This window comes from Ranitomeya variabilis, chromosome 4 (genome assembly GCF_051348905.1).
Source record: "Ranitomeya variabilis isolate aRanVar5 chromosome 4, aRanVar5.hap1, whole genome shotgun sequence".
Classification (NCBI taxonomy): domain Eukaryota; kingdom Metazoa; phylum Chordata; class Amphibia; order Anura; family Dendrobatidae; genus Ranitomeya; species Ranitomeya variabilis.
The window spans coordinates 712,278,331-712,305,609 of record NC_135235.1 but is presented as its reverse complement, the minus strand read 5'-3'; the positions used below and the strand labels follow the sequence as shown (position 1 = coordinate 712,305,609).

The window sequence follows — 27,279 nt, the reverse complement described above, 5'->3', positions numbered from 1 at the left end:
CGATGGGGAGTACCTCAAATAGACCTATTCGCAACAAGGTCCAACCGTCAGGTCAAAACTTTTGCCTCCCTTTGCAGACTGGACAACCCCGACATATTCGATGCCCTTCAGGTGCCATGGACATTCGACCTAGCCTATGCATCCCCTCCATGGAATCTATTACCTATAGTAATAAGAAAAATAAGGGAGGAGGGGGCAAGAGTTCTGTTGGTGGCCCCATTCTGGCCCAAAAGGCCATGGTTCTCCTGGCTCAGGGCGATGTCAACTACAGACCCTTGGATCCTGCCTCAGTCCAAGGACCTGTTGTCTCAGGGACCGTTTTTCCATCCTCGGGTAAAAGGCATGAATCTGACTGTATGGAATTTGAGAGGCACTTACTAACTGTAAGGGGTTTTTCCAGTGGGCTTATAGATACTCTTATGAAGAGTAGGAAGCCTTCTACTACCCAAATCTATGTCAGGGTTTGGAAAAAATTCCTCCAATTTCATACTGCACAACTTTCCGCTGAGGTACCTATATTTTCAATATTGGAGTTCTTACAAAAAGGGCTTGAATTGGGACTGTCTGTAAATACCCTAAGAGTCCAGGTCTCAGCTCTGGGAGCACTCTTTAGTTATGATGTGGCAGAGATAGATGGGTTTCTCGTTTTATATCAGCATGTGAACGATCAAAACCTATTCATATTCCACAGGTGCCTCAGTGGGATCTATCTCTGGTTCTAGATGCCTTGACACAAAGCCCGTTTGAGCCTCTAGATGCGGCCTCACTAAAGAACATCTCGCTAAAAACAATACTGTTAGTAGCGTTAGTATCCGCTAGAAGAGTGAGTGACCTCCATGCCTTGTCAATTGACCCTCCTTATCTATCCGTGACATCCGATAGAATAATTTTGAAAACGGACCCTTGTTATCTCCCTAAGGTAGCCACTAGTTTTCATAGATCCCAGGAGATCTTATTACCTACCTTTTATAAAGACCACTCGACTCCAGAAGAAGCCAGGCTTCATACCCTAGATGTTAAGAGAACTATTCTAGCCTATTTAGAGAAGACTAGGGACTGGAGGAAGAGTATGGCTCTCTGTGTCTTTCCAGGGAAAAACCAAGGGTTCCAGAGTTACAAAGAACACGCTATCGCGCTGGATAAGAGATGCCATAGTCCTGGCGTATAAAGCTGGAGGAAGAGATCCTCCAATGCATGTGGGAGCACACTCCACAAGAGCCGTATCGACCTCCTGGGCAGAAAGGGCGAATGTGCCGATAGATCTTATATGTAAGGCTGCAACTTGGTCTTCACCAAATACCTTCTATAGACACTATAGATTAGATCTATCTGCTGCTTCTGACCTAACCTTTGGGCTTTCGGTTCTTGATTCAGTTAACCCACCCAGTATATAGTCTCTGAAAATCTCTCAGTGGGTGCTGTCGTGGCGAATAGAAAATATCGGATTACTCACCGGTAATGCTCTTTTATAGAGCCCACGACAGCACCCATTCAAATCCCTCCCTTTTCTTTATTTAGTTGCACGTGGTGTCTTAATAGGGAGATGTATATAATAGAGTAATATGGTATGAAGTTGTAAATATGTATATATGCCTAAAACCTGTTAAACTAAAAAACCTGGCGGCGGTTCCTCCTTTTTCTCTGTAAAACAACTGAGGAGCTAGGGGGGGCCGCCCCTTTTATCTCTCTGTAGGTTTCCTGTTCCTAGGGGCGGATCCCCTCTCAGTGGGTGCTGTCGTGGGCTCTATAAAAGAGCATTACCCTTGAGTAATCCGATATTTCTCTCTCGTCCCTGATCTTCCTGATGACTTGTGGAAGCACCATCATTGGAGGAAACGCATAGGCCAGACTGAAGCGACAAGGGAACTGGAGGGAGTCGACCAACTCCGGCTGATCTGCTCTGTCCAGGGAGGCAAATCTTTGGACCTTTCTGTTGTCCCTGGTAGCAAACAAGTCTATTTCCGGAAGTCCCCACAAGTCCACTAAATTCCTGAATACTTGGTGACAGACCCCATTCTCTCTGATAGAACGTATGGCGACTGAGGAAGCCGCTTTAAGATTTTCCACTCCCCTGATGTGAAGGGCTGAGAGGGACAAGAGATGGGCTTCGGCCAGATCGAGAACATCCACCACAGTAGACATCAGCAATTTTGATCAAGTTCCGCCTTGCCAATTTACGTATGCAACTGACATGGTATTGTCCGACAAAACTCTCACATGCGTCCCCCGCAGCTGTGGGAGAAAGCGATGTAAAGCATGACTGACTGCCTTTAATTCCTTTAGATTTGAGGAGTCAACCGCCTCCTCCATGGACCTCTGCCCCTGGGCCAGGTTATCGTCCATATGAGCTCCCCATCCATCAGGGCTAGCATTCGTAGTAACTATCCTGGACGGTTTCACTACCCATGGAATCCCCTTCCCTCCTGGTCTCCCGGGACCTCCACCAGGACATGCTTAGATAATAGACATAAAACCTCCAACTCAAGAGCCTCCTGTTGTGCCGGGGATCTAAGAGAGGTGATGACAAAGGAATCTGAGGGGATTCAACAAAACTCTAGTTTCAACCCCGATGTTACTAAGCCCATGGTCCAGGGATTAGAAGTGATCTCCCGCCATCTGTGGCAAAACATTTTTAACCTGCCGCCCACAGGAGGTCAGGGTCAATGGAATTTATTACTCTTCCTGGGAGAGGATCCGCTAAAATGGGCACCTTTTTGTTTGGTCACCTTTGTCACCCAGCGATCTCGGTTTTCATAAGGCCACCTTCTACCGAATGGTCACTTTCTGAAGGCCCTCCTGTAGGACGGAACAGACTGTTTAGGGAACCCCTTCTTTCTCTTTCCCGCCTTGGTGAGGATCTAATCGAGCACACTGCCAAACAGGAACTCACCTTGGCATGGAATTGTGCACAATTTAGACTTTGTACAATTTTATCCAGAACATGTACAATTTTTGTACATGTTCTGGATATAGCCGGTCTAAAGGCTCTGGTGCAGGACTCCCATGATCTTTTAAGTAATGTCTCTGCTTTGCCGTCTAGAGCAATGTTTCTCAACTCCAGTCCTCAAGACCCACCAACAGGTCATGTTTTCAGGATTTACTTAGTATTGCACAGGTGATAATTTCATTACCTGCTCAAGCATTAATTCCATCACCTGGGCAATACTAAGGAAATCCTGAAAACATGACCTGTTGGTGGGTCTTGAGGATTGGAGTTGAGAAACACTTGTCTAGAGGGTCAGATAGGACCACAGAATCTTCTACAGGCAGGACAAAATGTCTAGAAGTCGAGGCCACTGCGGAGTCCACCTTGGACCAAGCTGTCCGGTCATCTTCCTCAAAGGGACAAAGATATACCTCCTCCTGGAAGATGAAGGGAGGAACCCTCGCGCTGTCCCTGCTTGCTCCATTCCATCCTGACCAAATCCTTCACCACACCAATAACCGGGAAAGCTCGTCTCTTTTTCTGCGAGAGACCTGCAAACATAATTTCCTTTGTAGATCTAACCTCTTTCACCTCTAAAAGCCCCATGGTATTTCTAACTATTTCTAACTGATTTCACCAGGTTATCCATACTCTCTATGGGAAAAAAAAAGATAGCCCTTCTTCACCAGATGACAATGAATCAGAAGCACCAGAGAATCCAGCCTGGTCACTACTGGAAGCAGAACTGGAGACAGGGGTAACACTCCTTGCTTTAGACTTATGTTTCTTAGGCCTGTTTGAACATCCTAAGGACTGAAGTTCCTCTCTTATCATTAATCATATATCAGCGGATCTAACTGAGGACTCCTCCTCTAAAGTCTGGCTGATACAACTCTGAGGGTATGTGCACACGTCCGGATTTCTTGCAGAAATTTCCTGAAGAAAACCGGAAATTTTCTGCAAGAAATCCGCATTTTTTTTTTCCGGTTTTTTTCGCGTTTTTTTAGCATTCTGCAAGCGTAATTAGCTTGCAGAATGCTAAAGTTTTCCAAGCGATCTGTAGCATCGCTTGGAAAACTGACTGACAGGTTGGTCACACTTCTCAAACATAGCGTTTGACAAGTGTGACCATCTTTTTACTATAGATGCTGCCTATGCAGCATCTATAGTAAAAGATAGAATGTTTAAAAATAATAAAAAAAATAAAAAAAATGGTTATACTCACCTGCAGGCGTCCGTTCCTATAGATGCCGGTGTGCTTTAGGACCTTCCATGACGCCCCGGTCACATGAGCGTTCACATGACCGGTCTCGACCAATCACAAGACAGTGACGTCACCGCAGGTCCTTCACCGCACAGCAGCTACAGGAGCTGAAGCGGCAGCATGCAGCGGTGAGGCGGGAACACTGCGGAGGACATCGAAGGTGAGTATAGGACTATTTTTTATTTTAATTCTTTTTTTTTTTACCAATTATGTGGTGCCCAGTCCGTGGAGGAGAGTCTCCGCTCCTCCACCCTGGGTACCAACCGCACATAATCTGCTTACTTCCCGCATGGTGTGCACAGCCCTGTGCAGGAAGTAAGCAGATCAATGCACTCCTAGGTGTGCGGAATCCCCTGCAATTCCGCATTTTAATGAACATGTTGCTTTTTTTTCCGCGATGCGATTTTTTCGCGCAAAAAAAGGCTACATTTGCACAAAAAATGCGGAATCCACTGAAAATAATGGGAGGCTTAGGTTAGCGTTTTTATCGCGTTTTTATCACGGTTTTATAGTGAAAAAACGCGAAAAATACTGAACGTGTGCACATGGCCTGACACAGTCTTTTAAGATAGAGGTCAGGAAGGGGTTGTGAGCACAAGGCACATTCTTTGTGCTTGGCTTTTTTAGTTTTCTTAGCCTGATAGGGAGGTACACAGAAAGAAGGTGAGTCAGCTTAGTAGGCAGAGTCATGTAACACTCACCCAGTGAAGCTGTGATGTGGTACCGGTTCTGGAAGCGGAGGCACAGCACGAGTTCTAGATGGTACAGCTTACTCCGTACACTCTTGTTAGTGGAGTTGCCCTCTTGGGAGAGCCCACTGCTGTTATTGGGATTGCTGTCCGGCTGCACTTCCACCACCTGTGGGTGCACCTCAGATTCTCCTGGAGAGGACATCTTTGGGACACATTGGCAGCAGGAGGCCACCGGATCTTATACTTACTGGAAGTGAACCCAAGCAATTTCAGTTCAGTAATGTTGAATGGGTAGTGCGCATGCATGGGCTTAAACCCGGAAGCACTGCCCGATGGAAGAGAAGGGCAGCCGATGCACGCATCCCCCTCCACAAGATGAGTGCCGGTCTGGTCCTACTGCACCGCGTGAGCCAGGACAGCCTCTTCCGGATCCTGGCCTCACATCATCCACCATCAGACGAGGGTGAAGACTGACAGGCAGGGATCTCCAGACGCTGCTTCTGGTGCCGCAGCCCCAGCCGTTCCCCAGACACCGCACAGGTGGCAGGAACAGGCCAAGGTAATCTTTCCTGTGCAGGTTCCCGCAGGAACAAAAAACCAACTGAGGAGGTGAGCCCCTTTTCATCTGTAGGTTTCCTGTTACTGGGGACGGATCCCTTCTCTCAGTGGGTGCGGTCAGCGATAATTAAAAAAAAAAAAAAACACATAATAATGGTGGATAAAACAAAACTGAGCACAAAACCTTCACAGTTGTCTACACATCATAGGGGAGAGCTCATGACACCTCTCTATCTACCTGATGATCCTGAGGAACATTGGGATCTTCTTGTTTACAGTCCTGTGGAAGAAGAGGATGGGGACATCTCTCTGGTGTTGTCATCTTACTGGATAGATCTGGAAGAAACACATACAGGGACTGAATTTATTCTTTACATACAGATAATTATAGGCCGTGTGTATTTAGTCCAGTCCATTACCTGGTGATTTAAGGGGCTGGGGAACCTCCATCATGACGTCCTTGTACACATCTTTGTGTCCTTCTAAATACTCCCACTCCTCCATTGAGAAATAGACGGCGACATCCTGACACCTTATAGGAACCTGACACATACAATGACACCGTCATCCCCCCGATCCCTTCATAGCGTTACTGTATAATGTCCCAGCATTCCCAGCAGTGTCACCTCTCCAGTCAGCAGCTCAATCATCTTGTAGGTGAGTTCTAGGATCTTCTGGTCATTGATGTCCTCATGTATCAGGGGGTGAGGTTGAGGCCCCGTGATTGGGCTCAGGGGTCTTCCGCATCCCTCAGACACAGGGTCCTGACAGCGTTCACTAGAGGTCTTCTTCACTACTGTGTATTCCTGGTTATGGAGAGACACATTAATAAATCTCACTACAGACATTTCCAGAGTCCTCACCTCTCCAGTTCTGTCCATCTGTTATTTCCATAGATAAGAATGGTGTAATGTGACGTCATCAGAATCTCTCACCTCTCCAGTAAGCCGGAAGAGGATCTCTAGGGTGAGGTGTAATATCCTCTCCGCCATCTTGTCTCTGTCCATATCCATCCTTGATGGGTAAATCAGGAAAATTCTCTTCTATAGTAGATCTTCACAGAGGATCGGATATTGTAGAGACCTGAATGAGAAAAAGATGAGCCGATGTAACATCATAAAAATCCTGGCGATAATAAGGGGAAACACATAAAAAGATAAAACTTGTAGATGTTGTACTCTCTAGTCTTGTATGGACTGGAACGTATCACTGCCTATGTTGCTCACTGCTTTGGTGACTGGTTGGCTGTAAGAATCATAACTTCGTTAGGACTGAGCAGAAAATAGAGAGACTGGCGGGGACCCAAGCAGCAATGGTATATTTGCTATTTTACAGTGTTTAGTTTTCTTCTTTCCATCTACTAATAAAACCTATATATTTAGGCCACAGACAACAAGCAGTTTCTCCCTCGGAGTCGGCAGCTGAATACGTTCCTCATAGACTCATCTTCCATAACGCTAATTCTCGTCTCATTTACCGACCCTGGAATCGGCATTAGTAATACTGCAGGAGATATTCATTACACGTGACAAGAGAATTAACGACTTCATGGTGAGGACGACATCTTCATCTTCTACTACGGCTCTAGGAACATATTTGTCCAGAGTCGGTCACTGACTCCATCCCCACCGGCCTCTATATGAAGGTTTCCTGACAATACTGTGTGGAGGCCCCGTACTATGAGAGTAATACATGTTTCCTTGGTTCCCGTCTTTCATAGTCGTTTGTATCTATCAGCGAAAAGGAACAAAACCATTGTGATTCTTATAAGGAGACAACACAAAACCCCCTAAATATAACATTTTACAACAACCCCAAAATCTGCGACTCTTCAGGGTAAATCGCTCTCTCACCATTGGATTAGAGCTGATACTATGGAGCTAAAGGGACTAAACAGACTTTCTGTCACCTCCATAAAGGGGCACTTTTCCGTGTTTGTCAGAACTGTCCGAGGATTATTAGGGGTGATAGCTTCCCCTCCAATTAGAAGGGACACCTGTGGATATTGGGGTCTTTACCTGCTACAGTTCTGGTGTGGAAACTCCACCCGCAGAGCCGCACTCCACATAGAGAATAATGGAGCCTCCAGCACTGACCTCCACCCGCAGAGCTGCACTCCACATAGAGAATAATGGAGCCTCCAGCACCGACCTCCACCCGCACTCCACAGAGAATAATGGAGCCTCCGGCACCGACCTCCACCCGCAGAGCCGCTCTCCTATAGAGAATAATGGAGCCTCCAGCACCGACCTCCACCCGCAGAGCCGCACTCCACATAGAGAATAATGGGAGCCTCCGGCACCGACCTCCACCCGCAGAGCCGCACTCCACAGAGAATAATGGAGCCTCCAGCACCGACCTCCACTCGCAGAGCCGCACTCCACATAGAGAATAATGGAGCCTCCAGCACCGACCTCCACCCGCACTCCACATAGAGAATAATGGTAAATGCTAGAGTGTATGGGCTCCTTCCAGGTGTGACGTCGTTTCCGGGGGCGTGTCCTATCGTGAGGGGGCGCGTTCTGAGTTCACATCATAGGCCGGAGACACACTGGTGCGAGATACGGCAGAGTCTCGCTGGTTAAAAGCAAGCTGTGGCACCGGCACTCCAGAGCGGAGCGTGCAGCTGCATAGCAATACATGGAGCTGCACGCTCCGCTCCGGAGTGCCGGTGCCACAGCTTGCTTTTAACCAGCGAGACTATGCCGTATCTCGCACCAGTGTGTCTCCGGCCATGGGCGTAGTCTCTTTTTACCAAGGCGGCAAATGAAAGCAGCATGATAGCTTGTGGACGCCATGGAGGTTAGTGGTTTCAGGGTGAAAAAATGCTACTTGCTGATCGCTATTGGGGGGAGGCCCTGTGGTGGTCGACCTACTTGTCTGTGTGGGGAGTGACCTGCGGTGGGATTTTGAAGGGTTCCGCTGCTGCTGGCTATTGGGGGAACCCCTGTGGTGAGATTTGAGGGCGACCTGCTTGTGGGGTGCGACCTGCTTGTCGTGGAATGTGGGGAGGCGACCTGCTTGTCGTGGAATGTGGGGTGCGACCTGCTTGTCGTGGAATGTGGGGAGGCGACCTGCTCGTCGTGGAATGTGGGGAGGCGACCTGCTGCTGGCTATTGGGGGGGATCCCGTGGTGGGATTTGGGGACGACCTGCTGCTTACGGATGGAACCCTTTTATTAGGGGGTGACCTGCTTACTGGGGGATCCCTTTTATTGGGGGGGGCAACCTGCTTATGGGTTGGGTTTGGGGGGGCTGAAGAGGGTTTAAGCTGGGTGGGGGGGTGGACATCCGAAGGGGGGGTGTGCTGGGTGGGGGGGTCTACGTCTGATGGGGGTTTGTGCTGGGTGGGTGGGGTCCACATCTGATAGGGGTTTGTGCTGGGTGGAGGTCTGCATCTGGGGGTTTGTGCTGGGTGGGGGGTCCGCCTCTGGGGGTTTGTGCTGGTTGGGGGGGTCGGGGTCCGATGTGGGTTTGTGGGGGTTGGACATCCGATGGGGGTTGGACGTCAGATGGTGATTTGTGGGGGTTGGACGTCCGATGAGAGTTTAAGCTGGGGTGGAGTTCGATTGGGTGGGTGTCTGATGGGATTTATGGTTGGGGCAGGGGGAGTCATATTTGGATTTACGCTTGAGGGGAGGGAATGTCTGGTGGGCTTTGGATTTATCCTGTGGGGTCCGCTGGTTAAGGTGAGATGGAGGTTTCTGACTGGGGGAGCGAGGTTATGCTGTGTGGCCATCTGGTTGATGTGGGGGGGGGTGCTAATGCTTCATTGGGGTACACAAAAAAAAAACATGAGTGTATGCTGCTTATGCTATGCAAAAAAAAAAAAATTAGGTATTTCCCTGTAGAGTAGGCTACACCACCAACTGGCACGAAGCTAATCCTTTTTAGCTTAATGTCAGTAGGAGGCAGACATGGGTCTGGACCGCCTAGCCCAGTTTCTGACTTAGGTTTTGGGGGTTTTTTTATTAATGATTTTACTTTTTCTTTTTAATTTTTTTTTTTTCAGATACGGCTTTTGAGGGCGACAGTGGAATTGTCACTCTAATCTCCCACCTAGAATTGTCACTACCTTATCATCTGTGGTCTACGAGGCAAGGCCCTAACACATCAAGAGTGTTTGTGGTTCCCCAGAGGACGGTCAATCCCCCTACCCTCTCGCCCCCCCAGAGCCAGATAGAGTAGGGAGGGAAGACGAATCCGTTATGTGCCAGCCGCCGAAAGGTCTGCGTCCAGGTTATTCCATGCCCATCTTCATCATCGGTCTGCGAAGAATGATGTGTGATCTTCAGGACAGGTATATCCTACCAGGCAGTGAGGGGGCTACTTTAAAAAAAAGAAAAAATGGAAAGGACAGGACAAATATGTCCTAGTTTGCCCCTGAGCAATATGGACGTCTCCTGAGGAAAGCTTCCTATTCATGCAGCCTCCATGTTTTCCAGAGGCTCCTGTGACCCTGCTCTTAAAATATCCAGGCTTCGGTCTAGGCCTTCTCTGGTGGCCGGTCCACACCGCCAGTGCCCTGAACAATCATGCACGCCAACTTTCTAGTGCATCCTACTCTGCGCCTATCAGTTTAAGAGTACTTTGCTTCTGCAACAGAAGACTAAAGTCTGCCTCCCAAGAGATCTGCTGTTCAATTTTGGTTGTTTTGGAAATGGTTTTGGTATTATGATCTCTGGTCCGGGACACAGAAACCTCAGACACCGGAGGCAGGCCTGGGGGGGGGGGGGGGGGGGGCAGAGCCACATACCAACCCGACAGTCCAGCCCACATGCACAAACAGCATATTACAGTTTTACAATACTTTAGAAATGCATAAAATGAAACAAGCAAAGGCATACAGTTATTTAATGCAAAAAAATGCAGTTTTATAAAATTAGAAATGTTTCTATATCTAATGTTAAAATGATATTTATCCAGTATTTCTATAAGTAAAAGTCTGAGATTTCTGTGGGAAATGGTAATTTGTTCCTCTTAAACCAGTTCTGAATGTAAATAAAACATTGCTCTGATGAAGTCGCCACATTGTATTTTAGCCTTTCATTTCATGCGTAGGGCAGGACAAGCCCATGATGTATCTGTGTAACACATGGAAGGTGCTATAATAACAGCCTTAGGCTGGTTTCACACCAGCATTCGGCAGAGCTGCGGATGGCAGCCTTCTTCCTCCGTTAAAGGTACCTTCACACGAAGCGACGCTGCAGCGATAGCGACAGCGATGCCGATCGCTGCAGCGTCGCTGTTTGATCGCTGGAGAGCTGTCACACAGACCGCTCTCCAGCGACCAACGATGCCGAGGTCCCCGGGTAACCAGGGTAAACATCGGGTTGCTAAGCGCAGGGCCGCGCTTAGTAACCCGATGTTTACCCTGGTTACCAGCGTAAAAGTAAAAAAAACAAACAGCACATACTTACATGCGTCCCCCAGCGTCTGCTTCCTGACACTGACTGAGCTCCGGCCCTAACAGCACAGCGGTGACGTCACCGCTGTACTTTCACTTTAGGTGCCGGCGCTCAGTAAGTGTCAGGAAGCAGACGCTGGGGGACGCATGTAAGTATGTGCTGTTTGTTTTTTTTTACTTTTACGCTGGTAACCAGGGTAAACATCGGGTTACTAAGCGCGGCCCTGCGCTTGGTAACCCGATGTTTACCCTGGTTACCAGTGTAAAACATCGCTGGGTATCGTTGCTTTTGCTTTCAAACACAACGATACACAGCGATCGGACGACCAAATAAAGTTCTGGACTTTATTCAGCGACCAGCGACATCACAGCAGGATCCTGATCGCTGCTGCGTGTCAAACGAAACGATATCGCTAGCCAGGACGCTGCAACGTCACGGATCGCTAGCGATGTCGTTTCGTGTGAAGGTACCTTAAGGCTACTTTCACATTAGCGTCATGTGAGGCACGTCTCATTGCATCGTTTTGGAGAAAAAACGCAACATGCAAAGTTGCCTGCATGATGCGTTTTTTCTCCATAGACTTTCATTAGCGACGCATTGGGACGGATTGCCACACGTCGCATCCGTCGTGTTTTGGCGGACTGTCGGCACAAAAAAAAAGTTCCATGTAACTTTTTTTTGTGCGTCGAGTCCGCCATTTTCGACTGCGCATGCGCGGCCGAAACTCCGCCCCCTCCTCCCCGGAACTCACAATGGGCCAAGGATGCGTTGTAAAACTGCCTCCGCTGCCCACGTTGTGCTACATAAAACACACTGTCCGTCAGGCCGACGGACTAGTGGGAAAGTAGCCTAAGCCCCGCTCACTGCCACACCTCTTCCTTCAGTTCCGCCTACGTCTGCATGCGTCCTGCATACCCTGTCTTTAACATTGGGTACGCAGGCCAAGCGGATGCGCCGACCGCAATACAATGCAACATGTTGCGTTCCACGCAGTTCTCCGCATCGTCAAAATGAGGCATGCCTGCGTACCCAATGTTAAAGATAGGGGACGCATGCAGACTTAGGCGGAGCTGAAGGAAGAGGTGCAGCAGGGGTCAGGGCTTAACGGAGGAAGAAGGCTGCCGAACGCTGGTGTGAAACCTGCCTGAGACAGGTAAACCACTTTTGAAACAATGTTCACTTGTACAAGCTCTTTGTGGCGGGGCCAATTTTTTTAAATCTGACCAGTGTCACTTTATATAGTAATAACTCTGGAATGCTTCAACATCCCATTGCTTTTGAGATTATTTTTTTTTTTTTCGTGACATATTAGACTTTATGATAATGGTAAACTTGAGTTGATATGTTTTGCTTTATTTTGTAAGAAATCAGAAAATTTTACAAATTGTAAAAAATAGAATTTTGAATGATTTTCCCTTGAAGGCCGGAGTCACACTAGAGAGGAATACGGACGAGTGCTATGCGAGAAAAAAAAAAAAAAAAAAAAAAATCGAATAGCACTCAGACCAATGTTAATCTCCCATCACTTTTTTTTTTTTCACGGCCCTATTATATGTGCGAGTGAAATTGCAGTATGCTGTGATTTGCACCGTATATCAGCCGAGACTCGCCAATGAAAGTCTATTTGTGCAAGAAAAACTCGCACCACATGGGCCATCAGTGTGACTTGCGAGAAATACGCAACGGTGTCCTTTGAAAGGCCCGACAATTCAGGTGCAGTGTACAGTAAAATCACACTGACAGGATACAATAGAATAGATATATATACACAGTATAGGTGTATATAAAATCTAAAGAGATACACTACAGACCAAAAGTTGGACACACCTCATTTAAAGATTTTTCTGTATTTTCATGACTATGAAAATTGTACATTCACACTGAAGGCATCAAAACTATGAATTAACACATGTGGAATTATATACTTAACAAAAAGGGTGAAACAACTGAAAATGTCTTATATTCTAGGTTCTTCAAAGTAGCCACCTTTTGCTTTGATGACTGCTTTCGACACTCTTGGCATTCTCTTGATGAGCTGCAAGAGGTTGTCACCGTAAATGGTTTTCACTTCACAGGTGTGCCCTGTCAGGTTTCAGAAGTGGGATTTCATGCCTTATAAATGGGGTTGGGACCATCAGTTGTGTTGTGCAGAAGTCTGGTGGATACACAGCTGATAGTCCTACTGAATAGACTGTTAGAATTTGTATTATGGCAAGAAAAAAAGCAGCTAAGTAAAGAAAAACGAGTGGCCATCATTACTTTAAGAAATGAAGGTCAGTCGGTCCGAAAAATTGGGAAAACTTTGAAAGTGTCCCCAAGTGCAGTGGCTAAAACCACCCAGCGCTACAAAGAAACTGGCTCACATAAGGACCGCCCCAGGAAAGGAAGACCAAGAGTCACCTCTGCTTCTGAGGATAAGTTTATCCGAGTCACCAGCCTCAGAAATCGCAGGTTAACAGCAGCTCAGATTAGAGACCAGGTCAATGCCACACAGAGTTCTAGCAGCAGATGCATCTCTACAACAACTGTTAGGGCTTGTTTCCATTTGCGAGAAAAACATCCGTATCTCGCATGTGGAAACCAAGCTGTGGCGCCGGCACTTTGGAGCGGAGCGTGCAGCTCCATGTGTTCGTATGCAGCCGCACGCTCCGCTTTGGAGTGCCGGCGCCACAGCTTGGTTTCCACATGCGACATACGGACGTGTTTCTCGCAAATGGAAACAAGCCCTTAAGAGGAGACTTTGTGCAGCAGGCCTTCATGGTAATATAGCTGCTAGGAAACCACTGCTAAGGACAGGGAACAAGCAGAAGAGACTTGTTTGGGCTAAATAACACAAGGAATGGACATTAGATCAGTGGAAATCTGTGCTTTGGTCAGATGAGTCCAAATTTGAGATCTTTGGTTCCAACCACCGTGTCTTTGTGCAACACAGAAAAGGTGAACGGATGGACTCTACATGCCTGGTTCCCACCGTGAAGCATGGAGGAGGAGATGTAATGGTTTGGGGGTGCTTTGCTGGTGACACTGTTGGGGATTTATTCAAAATTGAAGGCATACTGACCCTGCATGGCTACCACAGCTTCTTGCAGCGGCATGCTATTCCATCCTATTTGCGTTTAGTTGGACCATCATTTATTTTTCAACAGGACAATGACCCCAAACACACCTCCAGGCTGTGTAAGGGCTATTTGACCAAGAAGATGAGTGATGGGGTGCTACGCCAGATGACCTGGTCTCCACAGTCACCAAACCTGAACCCAATCGAGATGGTTTGGGGTAAGCTGGACCGCAGAGTGAAGGCAAAAAGGGCCAACAAGTGCTAAGCATCTCTGGGAACTCCTTCAAGATTGTTGGAAGACCATTCCCGGTGACTACCTCTTGAAGCTCATCAAGAAAATGCCAAGAGTGTGCAAAGCAGCCATCAAAGCAAAAAGGTGGCTACTTTGAAAAACCTAGAATATAAGACATATTTTCAGTTGTCTTACACTTTTATTAAGTATATAATTCCACATAGTTTTGATGCCTTCAGTGTGAATGTACAATTTTACCGAAAATACAGAAAAATCTTTAAATTAGGTGTGTCTAAACATTTGGTGTGTGTGTGTGTGTGTGTGTGTGTGTGTGTGTGTGTGTGTGTGTGTGTGTGTGTAAAATTTGGGGCCTGTATGTATTTAATAAAAATGCTTCACTGAAAAAAATGGCGTGGGCTCCCGCACAATTTTCTGTGCCACAGAGGGAAAGCCAGTGACTGAGGACAGATGCCTAGAGAGGTACCATGGTTATTACCACCCCAGAAAAGGTGCATCTGCATGATGCGCCAATTCTGGCACTCAGCCTCTGTCTTCTCACTGCCCTGTAGCGGTGGCATATGGGGTAATAAGGGGTTAATGTCACCTTTGTATTGTAAGGTGACATTAGGCCAGCGTAGTAATGGAGAGATGTCTGATAGATGCCTCTCCATTACTAACCTGTGGGCTTGATGTTACTTGACAATAAAAAGGTGACATCAACCGCACAAATATGAACCCCACTGCTACAGGGCAAGTAGGAGGAGCGAGGCTAAATGCCAAAATTGGCACATCTATAATATGCGCCATTTCTGGGACGGCTGAGAGCTGATGGTTTTTAGCCTGTGGGGCTGCCAATATCCATGGCCTCTTCACAGGCTATTAATATCAGCCTACAGCTGTCTGCCTAACCTTTGCTGGTTGGATTTGATAGAGGGACCCCATGTCAATATTTTGTGTCTCCCTGTAAAATAGCCAGTAAAGGCTAAGCAAACAGCTGTGAGCTGATATTAATAGCCTGGGAACCTTTATGGTTATTGGCTCCTTTCCAGAATAGTAACATCAGCTGTCAGCTTTCCCTCTGCTGGTTATGAAAATTATGCGGGAGCCCATGCAGGTTTTATTTTTATTTTTTGAAAAATAAACATTGCATTTCACGCAGGTTTCTTAGTTGTTTTTTTTTACAGCATATGTAGGTTAATTATGTTAATGCTCCTACAAGCCTGTGTGTGTGTGTGTGTCTTTAGTTAATATTAATGAGGGTATCTCGTGAAGAGTTTGAATAAATAAAGGAATTGTGATGCATTTTCCTTATTTTTATTTTTTTATATATATTTAGCGCTCACGATTTATAGAAACGCATCAAATCCGCATAAAAAAGTACAGAATTTCCACTGTGTTTTCTGCTAAGAGACGCAGTAACCATGCAGAAATTTCCTCAAGCAAATCTGCAACGTGCGCACATAGCCTTAACCATTTAGGTGCTTAAGTCACTTGACAGCAGCATTTAAGGGGTTTAAACAGCCAAGGTCAGTGCCAACACTGATTGTGGCTGATGCTTTGTCAGCTATATTGTACTGCATTCCTCGAGGGCCGCAAACAGGTCATGTTTTCAGGATTTCCTTGTATTGCACAGGTGATAATTTAACCACCTGCACAGATAATGATTCCAGCACTTTGTGCAATGCTAAGGAAATCTTGAAAACATGCATGGTTTGAGGCCCTCGAGGAATGCAGTTTGACACCCCTGTCGTACAGACAACAGCTGCAGGGTTGCCACCTGTCTGGGGATGGTATTCTCTTAGATCTTAGATCAGTAAAAAGGTGTATTGGTTATTAAGGAGTTAACCCCTTCATGACCCAGCCTATTTTGGCCTTAATGACCTTGCCGTTTTTTGAAATTCTGACCAGTGTCCCTTTATGAGGTAATAACTCAGGAACGCTTCAACGGATCCTAGCGATTCTGAGACTGTTTTTTCGTGACATATTGGGCTTCATGTTAGTGGTAAATTTAAGTCGATAATTTTTTAGTTTATCTGTAAAAAAAACGGAAATTTGGCGAAAATTTTGAAAATTTCGCAATTTTCACATTTTGAATTTTTATTCTGTTAAACCAGAGAGTTATGTGACACAAAATAGTTAATAAATAACATTTCCCACATGTCTACTTTACATCAGCACAATTTTGGAAACAAATTATTTTTTTGCTAGGAAGTTATAAGGGTTAAAATTTGACCAGTGATTTCTCATTTTTACAACAAAATTTACAAAACCATTTTTTTTAGGGACCACCTCACATTTGAAGTTAGTTTGAGGGTTCTATATGGCTGAAAATACCCAAAAGTGACACCATTCTAAAAACTGCACCCCTCAAGGTGCTCAAAACCACATTCAAGAAGTTTATTAACCCTTCAGGTGTTTCACAGCAGCAGAAGCAACATGGAAGGAAAAAATGAACTTTTAGCGAATTTTTTTTTATTTTCCCAAGGGTAAAAGGAGAAACTGGACCATGAACGTTGTTGTCCAATTTGTCCTGAGTACGCTGATACCTCATATGTGGGGGTAAACCACTGTTTGGGCGCACGGCAGGGCTCGGAAGGGAAGGAGCGCCATTTGACTTTTTCAATGAAAAATTGGCTCCAATCTTTAGCGGACACCATGTCGCGTTTGGAGAGCCCCCGTGTGCCTAAACATTGGAGCTCCCCCACAAGTGACCCCATTTTGGAAACTAGACCCCCCAAGGAACTTATCTAGAAGCATAGTGAGCAATTTAAACCCTCAGGTGCTTCACAAATTGATCCGTAAAAATGAAAAAGTACTTTTTTTTCACACAAAATTTCTTTTAGCCTCAATTTTTTCATTTTCACATGGGCAACAGGATAAAATGGATCCTAAAATTTATTGGGCAATTTCTCCTGAGTACGCCGATACCTCATATGTGGGGGTAAACCACTGTTTGGGTGCACGGCAAGGCTCAGAATGGGAGGCGTGCCATTTGACTTTTTGAATGGAAAGTTAGCTCCAATCGTTAGCGGACACCATGTCGCGTTTGGAGAGCCCCTGTGTGCCTAAACATTGGAGCTCCCCTACAAGTGAGCCCATTTTGGAAACTAGACCCCCCCCAAGGAACTTATCTAGAAGCATAGTGAGCACTTATAACCCCCAGGTGCTTCACAGAAGTTTATAACGCAGAGCCGTGAAAATAAAAAAATAATTTTTCTTTCCTCAAAAATGATTTTTAGCCCAGAATTTTTTATTTTCCCAAGGGTAATGGGAGAAATTGGACCCAAAATGTTGTTGTCCAGTTTGTCCTGAGTACGATGATACCCCATATGTGGGGGTAAACCACTGTTTGGGCACACGTCAGGGCTCGGAAGGGAAGTAGTGACATTTGAAATGCAGACTTTGATGGAATGGTCTCCAGGCGTCACGTTGCATTTGCAGAGCCCCTGATGGTCCTAAACAGTAGAAACACCCCACAAGTGACCCCATTTTGGAAAATAGACCCCCCCAAGGAACTTATCTAGATGTGTGGTGAGCACTTTCAACCCCCAAGTGCTTCACAGAAGTTTAAAACGCAGAGCCGTGAACATAAAAAATAATTGTTCTTTACTCAAAAATTATGTTTTAGCAAGTAATTTTTTATTTTTGCAAGGGTAACAGGAGAAATTGGACCCCAACAGTTGTTGCCCAGTTTGTCCTGAGTACACTGGTACCCCATATGTGGGGGTAAACCACTGTTTGGGCACACGTCGGGGCTTGGAAGGGAGGGAGCACCATTTGACTTTTTGAACGCAAGATTGGCTGGAATCAATGGTGGCGCCATGTTGCGTTTGGAGACCCCTGATGTGCCTAAACAGTGGAAACCCCTCAATTCTAACTTCAACACTAACCCCAACACACCCCTAATCCTAATCCCAACTGTAGCCATAACCCTAATCACAACCCTAACCCCAACACACCCCTAACCACAACCCTAACCCCAACACACCCGTAACCCTAATTCCAACCCTAACCCTAACCCTAATCCCAACCCTAACCCTAATCCCAACCCTAACCACAACTGTAACGCCAACACACCCCTAACCCTATCCGTAACCCTAACCACAAGCCTAATCTTAACCCTATTTCCAACCCTAGCCCTAATTCCAACCCTAACTCTTATTCCAACCCTAACCCTAAGGCTATGTGCCCACGTTGCGGATTCGTGTGAGATTTTGCCACACGATTTTTGAAAAATCTGCAGGTAAAAGGCACTGCGTTTTACCTGCGGATTTACAGCGGATTTCCAGTTTTTTTGTGCGGATTTCACCTGCGGATTCCTATTGAGGAACAGGTGTAAAACGCTGCGGAATCCGCACAAAGAATTGACATGCTGCGGAAAATACAACGCAGCGTTTCTGAACGGAATTTTCCGCACCATGGGCACAGCGGATTTGGTTTTCCATAGGTGTACATGGTACTGTAAACCTGATGGAAAACTGCTACGAATTCGCAGCGGCCAAATCCGCACTGTGTGCACATGCCATAACCCTAACCCTACCCGTAACCCTAACCCTACCCCTAACCCTAGTTCTAACCCTAACCCTAGTTCTAACCCTAACCCTAGTTCTAACCCTAACCCTAGTGGAAAAAGAAAAAAAATATATTTTCTTTATTTTATTATTGTCCCTACCTATGGGGGTGATAAAGGGGGGGGTTAATTTATTATTTTTTTATTTTGATCGCTGTGATAGAACCTATCACAGCGATCAAAATGTACTTTTAACGAATCTGCCGACCGGCAGATTCGGCGGGCGCACTGAGCATGCGCCCGCCATTTTGGAAGATGGCGGCGCCCAGCGAGGAGGCGGACGGACACCGGGAGCCTCGGTGAGTATAAGGGGGGGGGGGAGATCGGGGCACGGGGGGGCGTCGGAGCACAGGGGGGTGGCATAGCAGCACGGGGGGGAGCTGGCAGGAGCACAGGGCAGCGGAGCACAGGACCGAGGGGAGCGGAGCACAGTTCGGTCGCTTGGGGGGGCGATCGGTGGGGTGGGGGGGGGGGGTCACATTAGTATTTCCAGCCATGGCCGATGATATTGCAGCATCGGCCATGGCTGGATTGTAATATTTCACCAGTTTTTCAGGTGAAATATTACAAATCGCTCTCATTGGCAGTTTCACTTTCAACAGCCAATCAGAGCGATCATAGGAGCCACCCCCCCTGGGCTGAAGCACCACTCCCCCTGTCTCTGCAGATCGGGTGAAATCGGAGTTAACCCCTTCACCCGATCTGCAGGGACGCGATCATTCCATGACGCCACATAGGCGTCATGGGTCGGATTGGCACGGGTTTTCATGACGCCTACGTGGCGTCATGGGTCGGGAAGGGGTTAAAGGGAATCTGTGACCAGGTGTTTGCATGCAGCGTGTAAGTACACATTCACACTGGCCTCTTGTCACGATTCACACCGTGACCGTCACCCCTACGTCACGGATCGGGGTGACTTTAGGCCAATAGACGGCTATCACATGCGCAGGGGGGCTTATCTTAGTTATCCCTCCACTGCTACAATGTGATGAAAAAACACACACAAGGCTATTGACCTCTTAGTTTACAGCAGGGGCTTATTTTAGTTATCCCCCTGCTCTTCAATATACCACGAACTGCAGGGATTTATGTATATCCTGCTTTACAGTTACACTTGAACTTGCAGCTCTCTGGCACCCCCTTACCCTCAGGTCAGGTTAGGTACTGCACCTAGGGTAATTAGTCGCCAGAAAGGCTGCCTGCTTTGTACTGGCTATTGGGCAAGCTGCAGCGAGGCGATATAACTACTCCCACTCAGGCAGGAACAATAATTATCAACGCTGCCGTCGCTACAGTGACTCCCAAAGGCACAGAACAAAGGTATGCTGCCACCTGCTTCGATTAAATGGGTCCGAAGCTAACCCAAAACAGTAGCGTAACTCCCTTCAGAAGACTTAGGGTACATTTTAGAACAGGAGAACGAAACTAGTATTTAGATATTTTACTCCGTAAAAAATTAATGCAGTGTTTACAAAAAGGCATATAAAGATGTTACAATATGAGACAATTGAAAATATGTACAAGGTAATTATAAAAATAACGGGTTAAATGAGACATTAACACTTACATGTGTTCAGGGCATTGCAGGCAACCAGGCTAGTGGGTGGAGTTCCCATATGTCCCAGTTCATCAGGGCTAGCAGTCAGGGCTCCTCAGGTAAAACCAACTGCTGGGGGCCTGCCAGAGACTTATAGACTGCAGCCCGTGACATCACCAAAAGGGCTGGCTTTCCCAGTCCGTCCTCTCCCTTCAAACTTACCAAATTTAACTCTAATTCTTATAAGTCTCGTATTTTCATTTCCAAACATGTCAGAATCATAACACACCCAGCATTCTTCTTATTCTACAATTGGCTTTCTAATGATACTAAATTCGGGCTCGTTGTGACACCCGGTTCCGGAGAAATCTGTACTCTGTCCCTGTTTGAACTAGAGGCTCATGCTTACAGTGTTTGACAGATCCGCCGATGGACCTTAGCAATATGTACTTATTATTTTCCTAGGCTAAATTGTTGGCCCAATATCTTACAGTATTGTAACAAAGGACTTCATGGATTTGGGGAAATTCTATACCAGTTCTAGCGGATTATAGATGGGAGGAGGGATGAGTGAGTTGCCCAGAGCCTGGAATTTACAGCTAGCAATAAAAACTTTTATACACGTCCACATCTCAGCAAACACAAACACAGAGAGAAGGGGGGGGTTTTAGCCTGCAGCATGGGTCTGACAGGCAAAGCTACAAAATCATATTACATGTCATACAATATCGTGACACCTCTGAACAGAAAAAAAAACAGACTGAAACATGATTGAATACCCTGCAGTAAATAAATAGCATAGTGCATGAAAATAATATAGGGTATTTAGTTAAAAAAAAAAAAAAGTGTTATGTAACAAAACAAAAAAAAAGCCGAAGCCATCCCACCACTTCACGGTGACCGTAATTTGGACAGTCCTAAGTCTAAAATTAAAAACACTATTTTGTCATGTAACATGCATGTGGATAAGGGATGAGAAGGATTGGGCCCACCTACTGGACACAGCAATGGAAAACCACATCAATATACACTGCTCAAAAAACTAAAGGGAACAATTAAACAACAGAATATAACTCCAAGTACATTAAACGTCTGTGAAATCAAACTGTCCATTTAGGAAGCAACACTGACAATCAATTTCACATGCTTTTGTGCAAATGGAAAATATAACAGATGGAATTGATTGCCAATTATCAAGACACTCAATAAAGGAGTGGTTCTGCAGGTGGGGACCACAGACCACATCTCGGTAACAATGCTTTCTGGCTGATGTTTTGGTCACTTTTGAATGCTGGTTGTTCTTTCACATTCGTGGTAGCATGAGACGGACTCTACACCCCACACAAGTGGCTCAGGTAGTGCAGCTCATCAAGGATGGCACATCAATGCGAGCTGTGGCAAGAAGGTTTGCTGTGTCTGTCAGCGTAGTGTCCAGATGCTGGAGGCGCTACCAGGAGACAGGCCAGTACACCAGGAGACGTGGAGGGGGCCGTAGGAAGGCAACAACCCAGCAGCAGGACTACTACCTCAGCAAGGAGGAACAGGAGGAGCACTGCCAGAACCCCGCAAAATGACCTCCAGCAGGCCACAAATGTGCATGTGTCTGCACAAATGGTTAGAAACCCACTCCATGAGGATGGTCTGAGTGCCCGACGACCACAGATGGGAGTTGTGCTCACAGCCCAACACCGTGCAGGACGCTTCGCATTTGCCACAGAGCACCAGGATTGGCAAATTCACTACAGGCGCCCTGTGCTCTTCACAGATGAAAGCAGGTTCACACTGAGCACATGTGACAGACGTAACAGAGTCTGAAGACACCATGGAGAGAGATCTGCCTGCAACATCCTTCAGCATGACCGGTTTGGCAGTGGGTCAGTAATGGTGTGGGGTGGCATTTCTTTGGAGGGCCACACAGCCCTCCATGTGCTCGCCATAGGTAGCCTGACTGCCATTAAGTACCGAGATGAGATCCTCAGACCCCTTCTGAGACCATATGCTGGTGCATTGGGCCCTGGGTTCCTTCTGATGCATGACAATGCCAGACCTCATGTGGCTGGAGTGTGTCAGTAGTTCCTGCAAGATGAAGGCATTGATGCTAAGGACTGGCCTGCCCGTCCACTAGCCCTTAATCCTATCGCGCACATCTTTGACATGTTGTCTTGCTCCATCCACCAATGTCACGTTGCACCACAGACTGGCCAGGAGTTGGCGGATGCTTTATTCCAGGTCTGAGAGGACATCCCTCAGGATAACATCCACCGCCTCATTAGGAGAATGCCCAGGCATTGTAGGGAGATCATGCACGCACGTGGAGGCAACACACATTACTGAGCATCATTTCCTTGTCTTGAGACATTTCCGCTGAAGTTGGATCAGCCATAACTTCATTTTCCACTTTGATTTTGAGCATCATTCCAACTCCAGACCTCCGTGCTATATTAGTTGTGATTTACGTTGTTCTTTTTTAGCTTTTATTGTTCTCAACAATTTCCACTATGTAATGAATAAAGATTTACAACTGGAATATTTCATTCAGTGATATCTAGGATGTGGGATTTTAGTGTTCCGTTTTTATATTTTTGAGCAGTGTATATTAAGGTTTTTAATATTAGTTAGAACTGTCCCAATTAGGTTCACCAAGAAGTGGTGGGATTGCTTTTGCAATTTTTTTTTAATCAAACAAACGTGTTAACTAAGTACCCTATATTTTCTTGCACCATAGCCGTTTACTTAGTACAAGTTATTCAATCATTGTTTCTGTCCCCCCCCATATAAAGTACAGCCACCATCTATATGCACATATATACAGCATTCTAAAATGCTGTGTATACAGGTCCTTCTCAAAAAATTAGCATATAGTGTTAAATTTCATTATTTACCATAATGTAATGATTACAATTAAACTTTCATATATTATAGATTCATTATCCACCAACTGAAATTTGTCAGGTCTTATATTGTTTTAATACTGATGATTTTGGCATACAACTCCTGATAACCCAAAAAACCTGTCTCAATAAATTAGCATATCAAGAAAAGGTTCTCTAAATGACCTATTACCCTAATCTTCTGAATCAACTAATTAACTCTAAACACATGCAAAAGATACCTGAGGCTTTTAAAAACTCCCTGCCTGGTTCATTACTCAAAACCCCCATCATGGGTAAGACTAGCGACCTGACAGATGTCAAGAAGGCCATCATTGACACCCTCAAGCAAGAGGGTAAAGGCCCCGTCTCACATAGCGAGATCGCTAGCGAGATCGCTGCTGAGTCACAAGTTTTGTGACGCAACAGCGACCTCCATAGCGATCTCGCTATGTGTGACACGTACCAGCGATCAGGCCCCTGCTGCGAGATCGCTGGTCGTGTCGGAATGGCCTGGACCTTTTTTTGGTCGTTGAGGCCCCGCTGACATCGCTGAATCGGTGTGTGTGACACCGATCCAGCGATGTCTTCACTGGTAACCAGGGTAAACATCGGGTTACTAAGCGCAGGGCCGCGCTTAGTAACCCGATGTTTACCCTGGTTACCAGCGTAAATGTAAAAAAAAACAAACAGTACATACTCGCCTTCTGATGTCCGTCAGGTCCCTTGCCGTCTGCTTCCTGCTCTCACTGACTCCCGGCCGTACAGTGAGAAGTGAGAGCACAGCAGTGACGTCACCGCTGCGCTCTGCTCTCAGTGTACGGCGGCTCAGTCAGAGCAGGAAGCAGACGGCAAGGGACCTGGACACCGAAAGGCGAGTATGTAGTGTTTGTTTTTTTTGGTAACCAGGGTAAACATCGGGTTACTAAGCGCGGCCCTGCGCTTAGTAACCCGATGTTTACCCTGGTTACCCGGGTGCTGCAGGGGGACTTCGGCATCGTTGAAGACAGTTTCAACGATGCCGAAGTCGTTCCCCTGATCGTTGGTCGCTGGGGAGAGCGGTCTGTGTGACAGCTCCCCAGCGACCACACAGCGACTTACCAACGATCACGGCCAGGTCGTATCGCTGGTCGTGATCGTTGGTAAATCGCTTAGTGAGACGGGGCCTTAAGACCCAGAAAGAAATTTCTCAACAAATAGGCTGTTCCCAGAGTGCTGTATCAAGGCACCTCAATGGTAAGTCTGTTGGAAGGAAACAATGTGGCAGAAAACGCTGTACAACGAGAAGAGGTGACCGGACCCTGAGGAAGATTGTGGAGAAGGACCGATTCCAGACCTTGGGGAACCTGAGGAAGCAGTGGACTGAGTCTGGTGTGGAAACATCCAGAGCCACCGTGCACAGGTGTGTGCAGGAAATGGGCTACAGGTGCCGCATTCCCCAGGTAAAGCCACTTTTGAACCATAAACAGCGGCAGAAGCGCCTGACCTGGGCTACAGAGAAGCAGCACTGGACTGTTGCTAAGTGGTCCCAAGTACTTTTTTCTGATGAAAGCAAATTTTGCATGTCATTCGGAAATCAAGGTGCCAGAGTCTGGAGGAAGACTGGGGAGAAGGAAATGCCAAAATGCCTGAAGTCCAGTGTCAAGTACCCACAGTCAGTGATGTTGTGGGGTGCCATGTCAGCTGCTGTTGTTGGTCCACTGTGTTTCATCAAGGGCAGGGTCAATGCAGCTAGCTATCAGGAGATTTTGGAGCACTTCATGCTTCCATCGGCTGAAATGCTTTATGGAGATGAAGATTTCATTTTTCAGCACGACCTGGCACCTGCTCACAGTGCCAAAACCACTGGTAAATGGTTTACTGACCATGGTATTACTGTGCTCAATTGGCCTGCCAACTCTCCTGACCTGAACCCCATAGAGAATCTGTGGGATATTGTGAAGAGAAAGTTGAGAGACACAAGACCCAACACTCTGGATGAGCTTAAGGCCGCTATTGAAGCATCCTGGGCCTCCATAACATCTCAGCAGTGTCACAGGCTGATTGCCTCCATGCCACGCCGCATTGAAGCAGTCATTTCTGCCAAAGGATTCCCGACCAAGTATTGAGTGCATAACTGAACATTATTATTTGATGTTTTTTTTGTTTGTTATTAAAAAACACTTTTATTTGATTGGACGGGTGAAATATGCTAATTTATTGAGACAGGTTTTTTGGGTTATCAGGAGTTGTATGCCAAAATCATCAGTATTAAAACAATAAAAGACCTGACAAATTTCAGTTGGTGGATAATGAATCTATAATATATGAAAGTTTAATTGTAATCATTACATTATGGTAAATAATGAAATTTAACACTATATGCTAATTTTTTGAGAAGGACCTGTATATAGTAGGCCAACTGCCTGTATACCCTTATATACAGCATTTTATAAGGCACAACCACTATCTGTATGCCCTTAAGATAGTGGCATATTAGACTTGCCTAGCCCCATCCAATGGGCTTCGCTAGTCTTAATCCGGTGCCTTCTCTTCTATCACCATCCTTCTTTCTTTGAGTCGATGACGCGTCCTATGTCATCCACATGGTGTCTTCCATCGCGCTCCTTTGCAAGTGCACTTCTTTCTGCCCTTTGCAGTACTTTGCTTTGTGCTCGGCAGAGAAATGTTCCTGCACAGAAGCGTGATGAGGGAGGGAGTGTGGATGATGTAGAACACATCATCCACGGGAAGGACTGCGCCGGATGAAGACCAGCGCCAAACATAACACCGAACCGCCCCGTAGGTGAGTATAAGAAGTTAATTACATTATGCACATTGGCTTACAGACATACCGTATATACTCGAGTATAAGCCGATCTGAGTATAAGCCGACCCCCCTAATTTTGCCACAAAAAACTGGGAAAACTTATTGACTCGAGTATAAGCCTTGGGTGGAAAATGCAGCAGAAACCGGTAAATTTCAAAAATAAAAATAGATACCAATAAAAGTAAAATTAATTGAGACATCAGTAGGTTAAGTGTTTTTGAATATCCATATTGAATCAGGAGCCCCATATAATGCTCAGTACAGTTCATGATGGCCCCATAAGATGCTCCATATTAAAATATGCCCCATATAATGCTGCACAAATGTTAATGGCACCATCAGATGCTCCATAGAAACTTTTGCCCCATACAATGCTGCATAAAGGTTGATGGCCCCATAAGATGCTCCATAGATTATACCCCATGAGATGCTCCACACATTATTCCCTATATGCTGCTGCTGCGATTAAAATAAAAAAATCTCATACTCACCTCTCTTCGCTCAGGCCCCCGGCACTTGCGATAGTCACCTTCCACATTCCACCGCTGCACGCTGCTCTGTCTTCCATCCTCTGCACTGACTGTTCAGGCAGAGGGCGTCGCGCACACTAACTACGTCATTGTGCCGTCTGACCTGAACAGCCATAGCCAGAGGACGGAAGACAGAGCAGCGCCCTGCGTTGGAACGGGGGAGAGGTGAATATCGCGCAATGCTCAACTCCCCCCTTCATACTCACCTGCTCCCGGCACAGTCCCTGGCAGCTTCTCACTGTCAGATGGTCTCCGGGAGCCAGCAGCGTCTTCCTATGTTCAGCAGTCATGTTCCGCCCAAAAAAGTGGGCTGAAAATTTTGGCTTCTACTCGAGTATATACGGTACAGCATTCTAGAAGGGTGTGTATAAGGGCATATAGGTGCTGGTGGTACTATATATGGGGAAAACCTGGTGACAGGTTCCCTTTAAGAAACCTATTGAACTAGGTTTTGGATGGTGAAAAACTTGTAATTTAAATATTGATGGTGGCTGAACTGCAGGTGGTCTGTGTCGCTTCATAAGTTTAAGGCCGGGGTCACACTAGCGTAGAATACGGACGAGCGCTATGTGAGAAAACATCGCATGGCACTCGGACCAGTGTTAACCCCTTCATGACCCAGCCTATTTTGGCCTTAATGACGTTGCCGTTTTTTGCAATTCTGACCAGTGTCCCTTTATGAGGTAATAACTCAGGAACGCTTCAACGGATCCTAGCGATTCTGAGATTGTTTTTTCGTGACATATTGGGCTTCATGATAGTGGTAAATTTAGGTCGATAATTTCTGAGTTTATTTGTGAAAAAAGCGGAAATTTGGCAAAAATTT

At 46.3% G+C, this 27,279-nt stretch overlaps 1 protein-coding gene across 2 annotated transcripts in view; it reads right to left on the bottom strand.

The window, feature by feature from the left end:
* Nucleotides 1-27,279, bottom strand: part of LOC143766550 (uncharacterized) — an 84,561-nt gene that overhangs the window by 40,365 nt on the left and 16,917 nt on the right. For both annotated transcript variants that reach the window (XM_077254323.1, XM_077254322.1), the window contains exons 2-5: nt 6,376-6,523; nt 6,067-6,246; nt 5,860-5,983; nt 5,679-5,776 (exon numbers count right to left, since the gene is read on the bottom strand). In XM_077254323.1, the coding sequence (XP_077110438.1) occupies nt 5,679-5,776; nt 5,860-5,983; nt 6,067-6,246; nt 6,376-6,453 (480 nt within the window). In that variant the 5' untranslated portion in view covers nt 6,454-6,523. The remainder of the gene's footprint in view (nt 1-5,678; nt 5,777-5,859; nt 5,984-6,066; nt 6,247-6,375; nt 6,524-27,279) is intronic.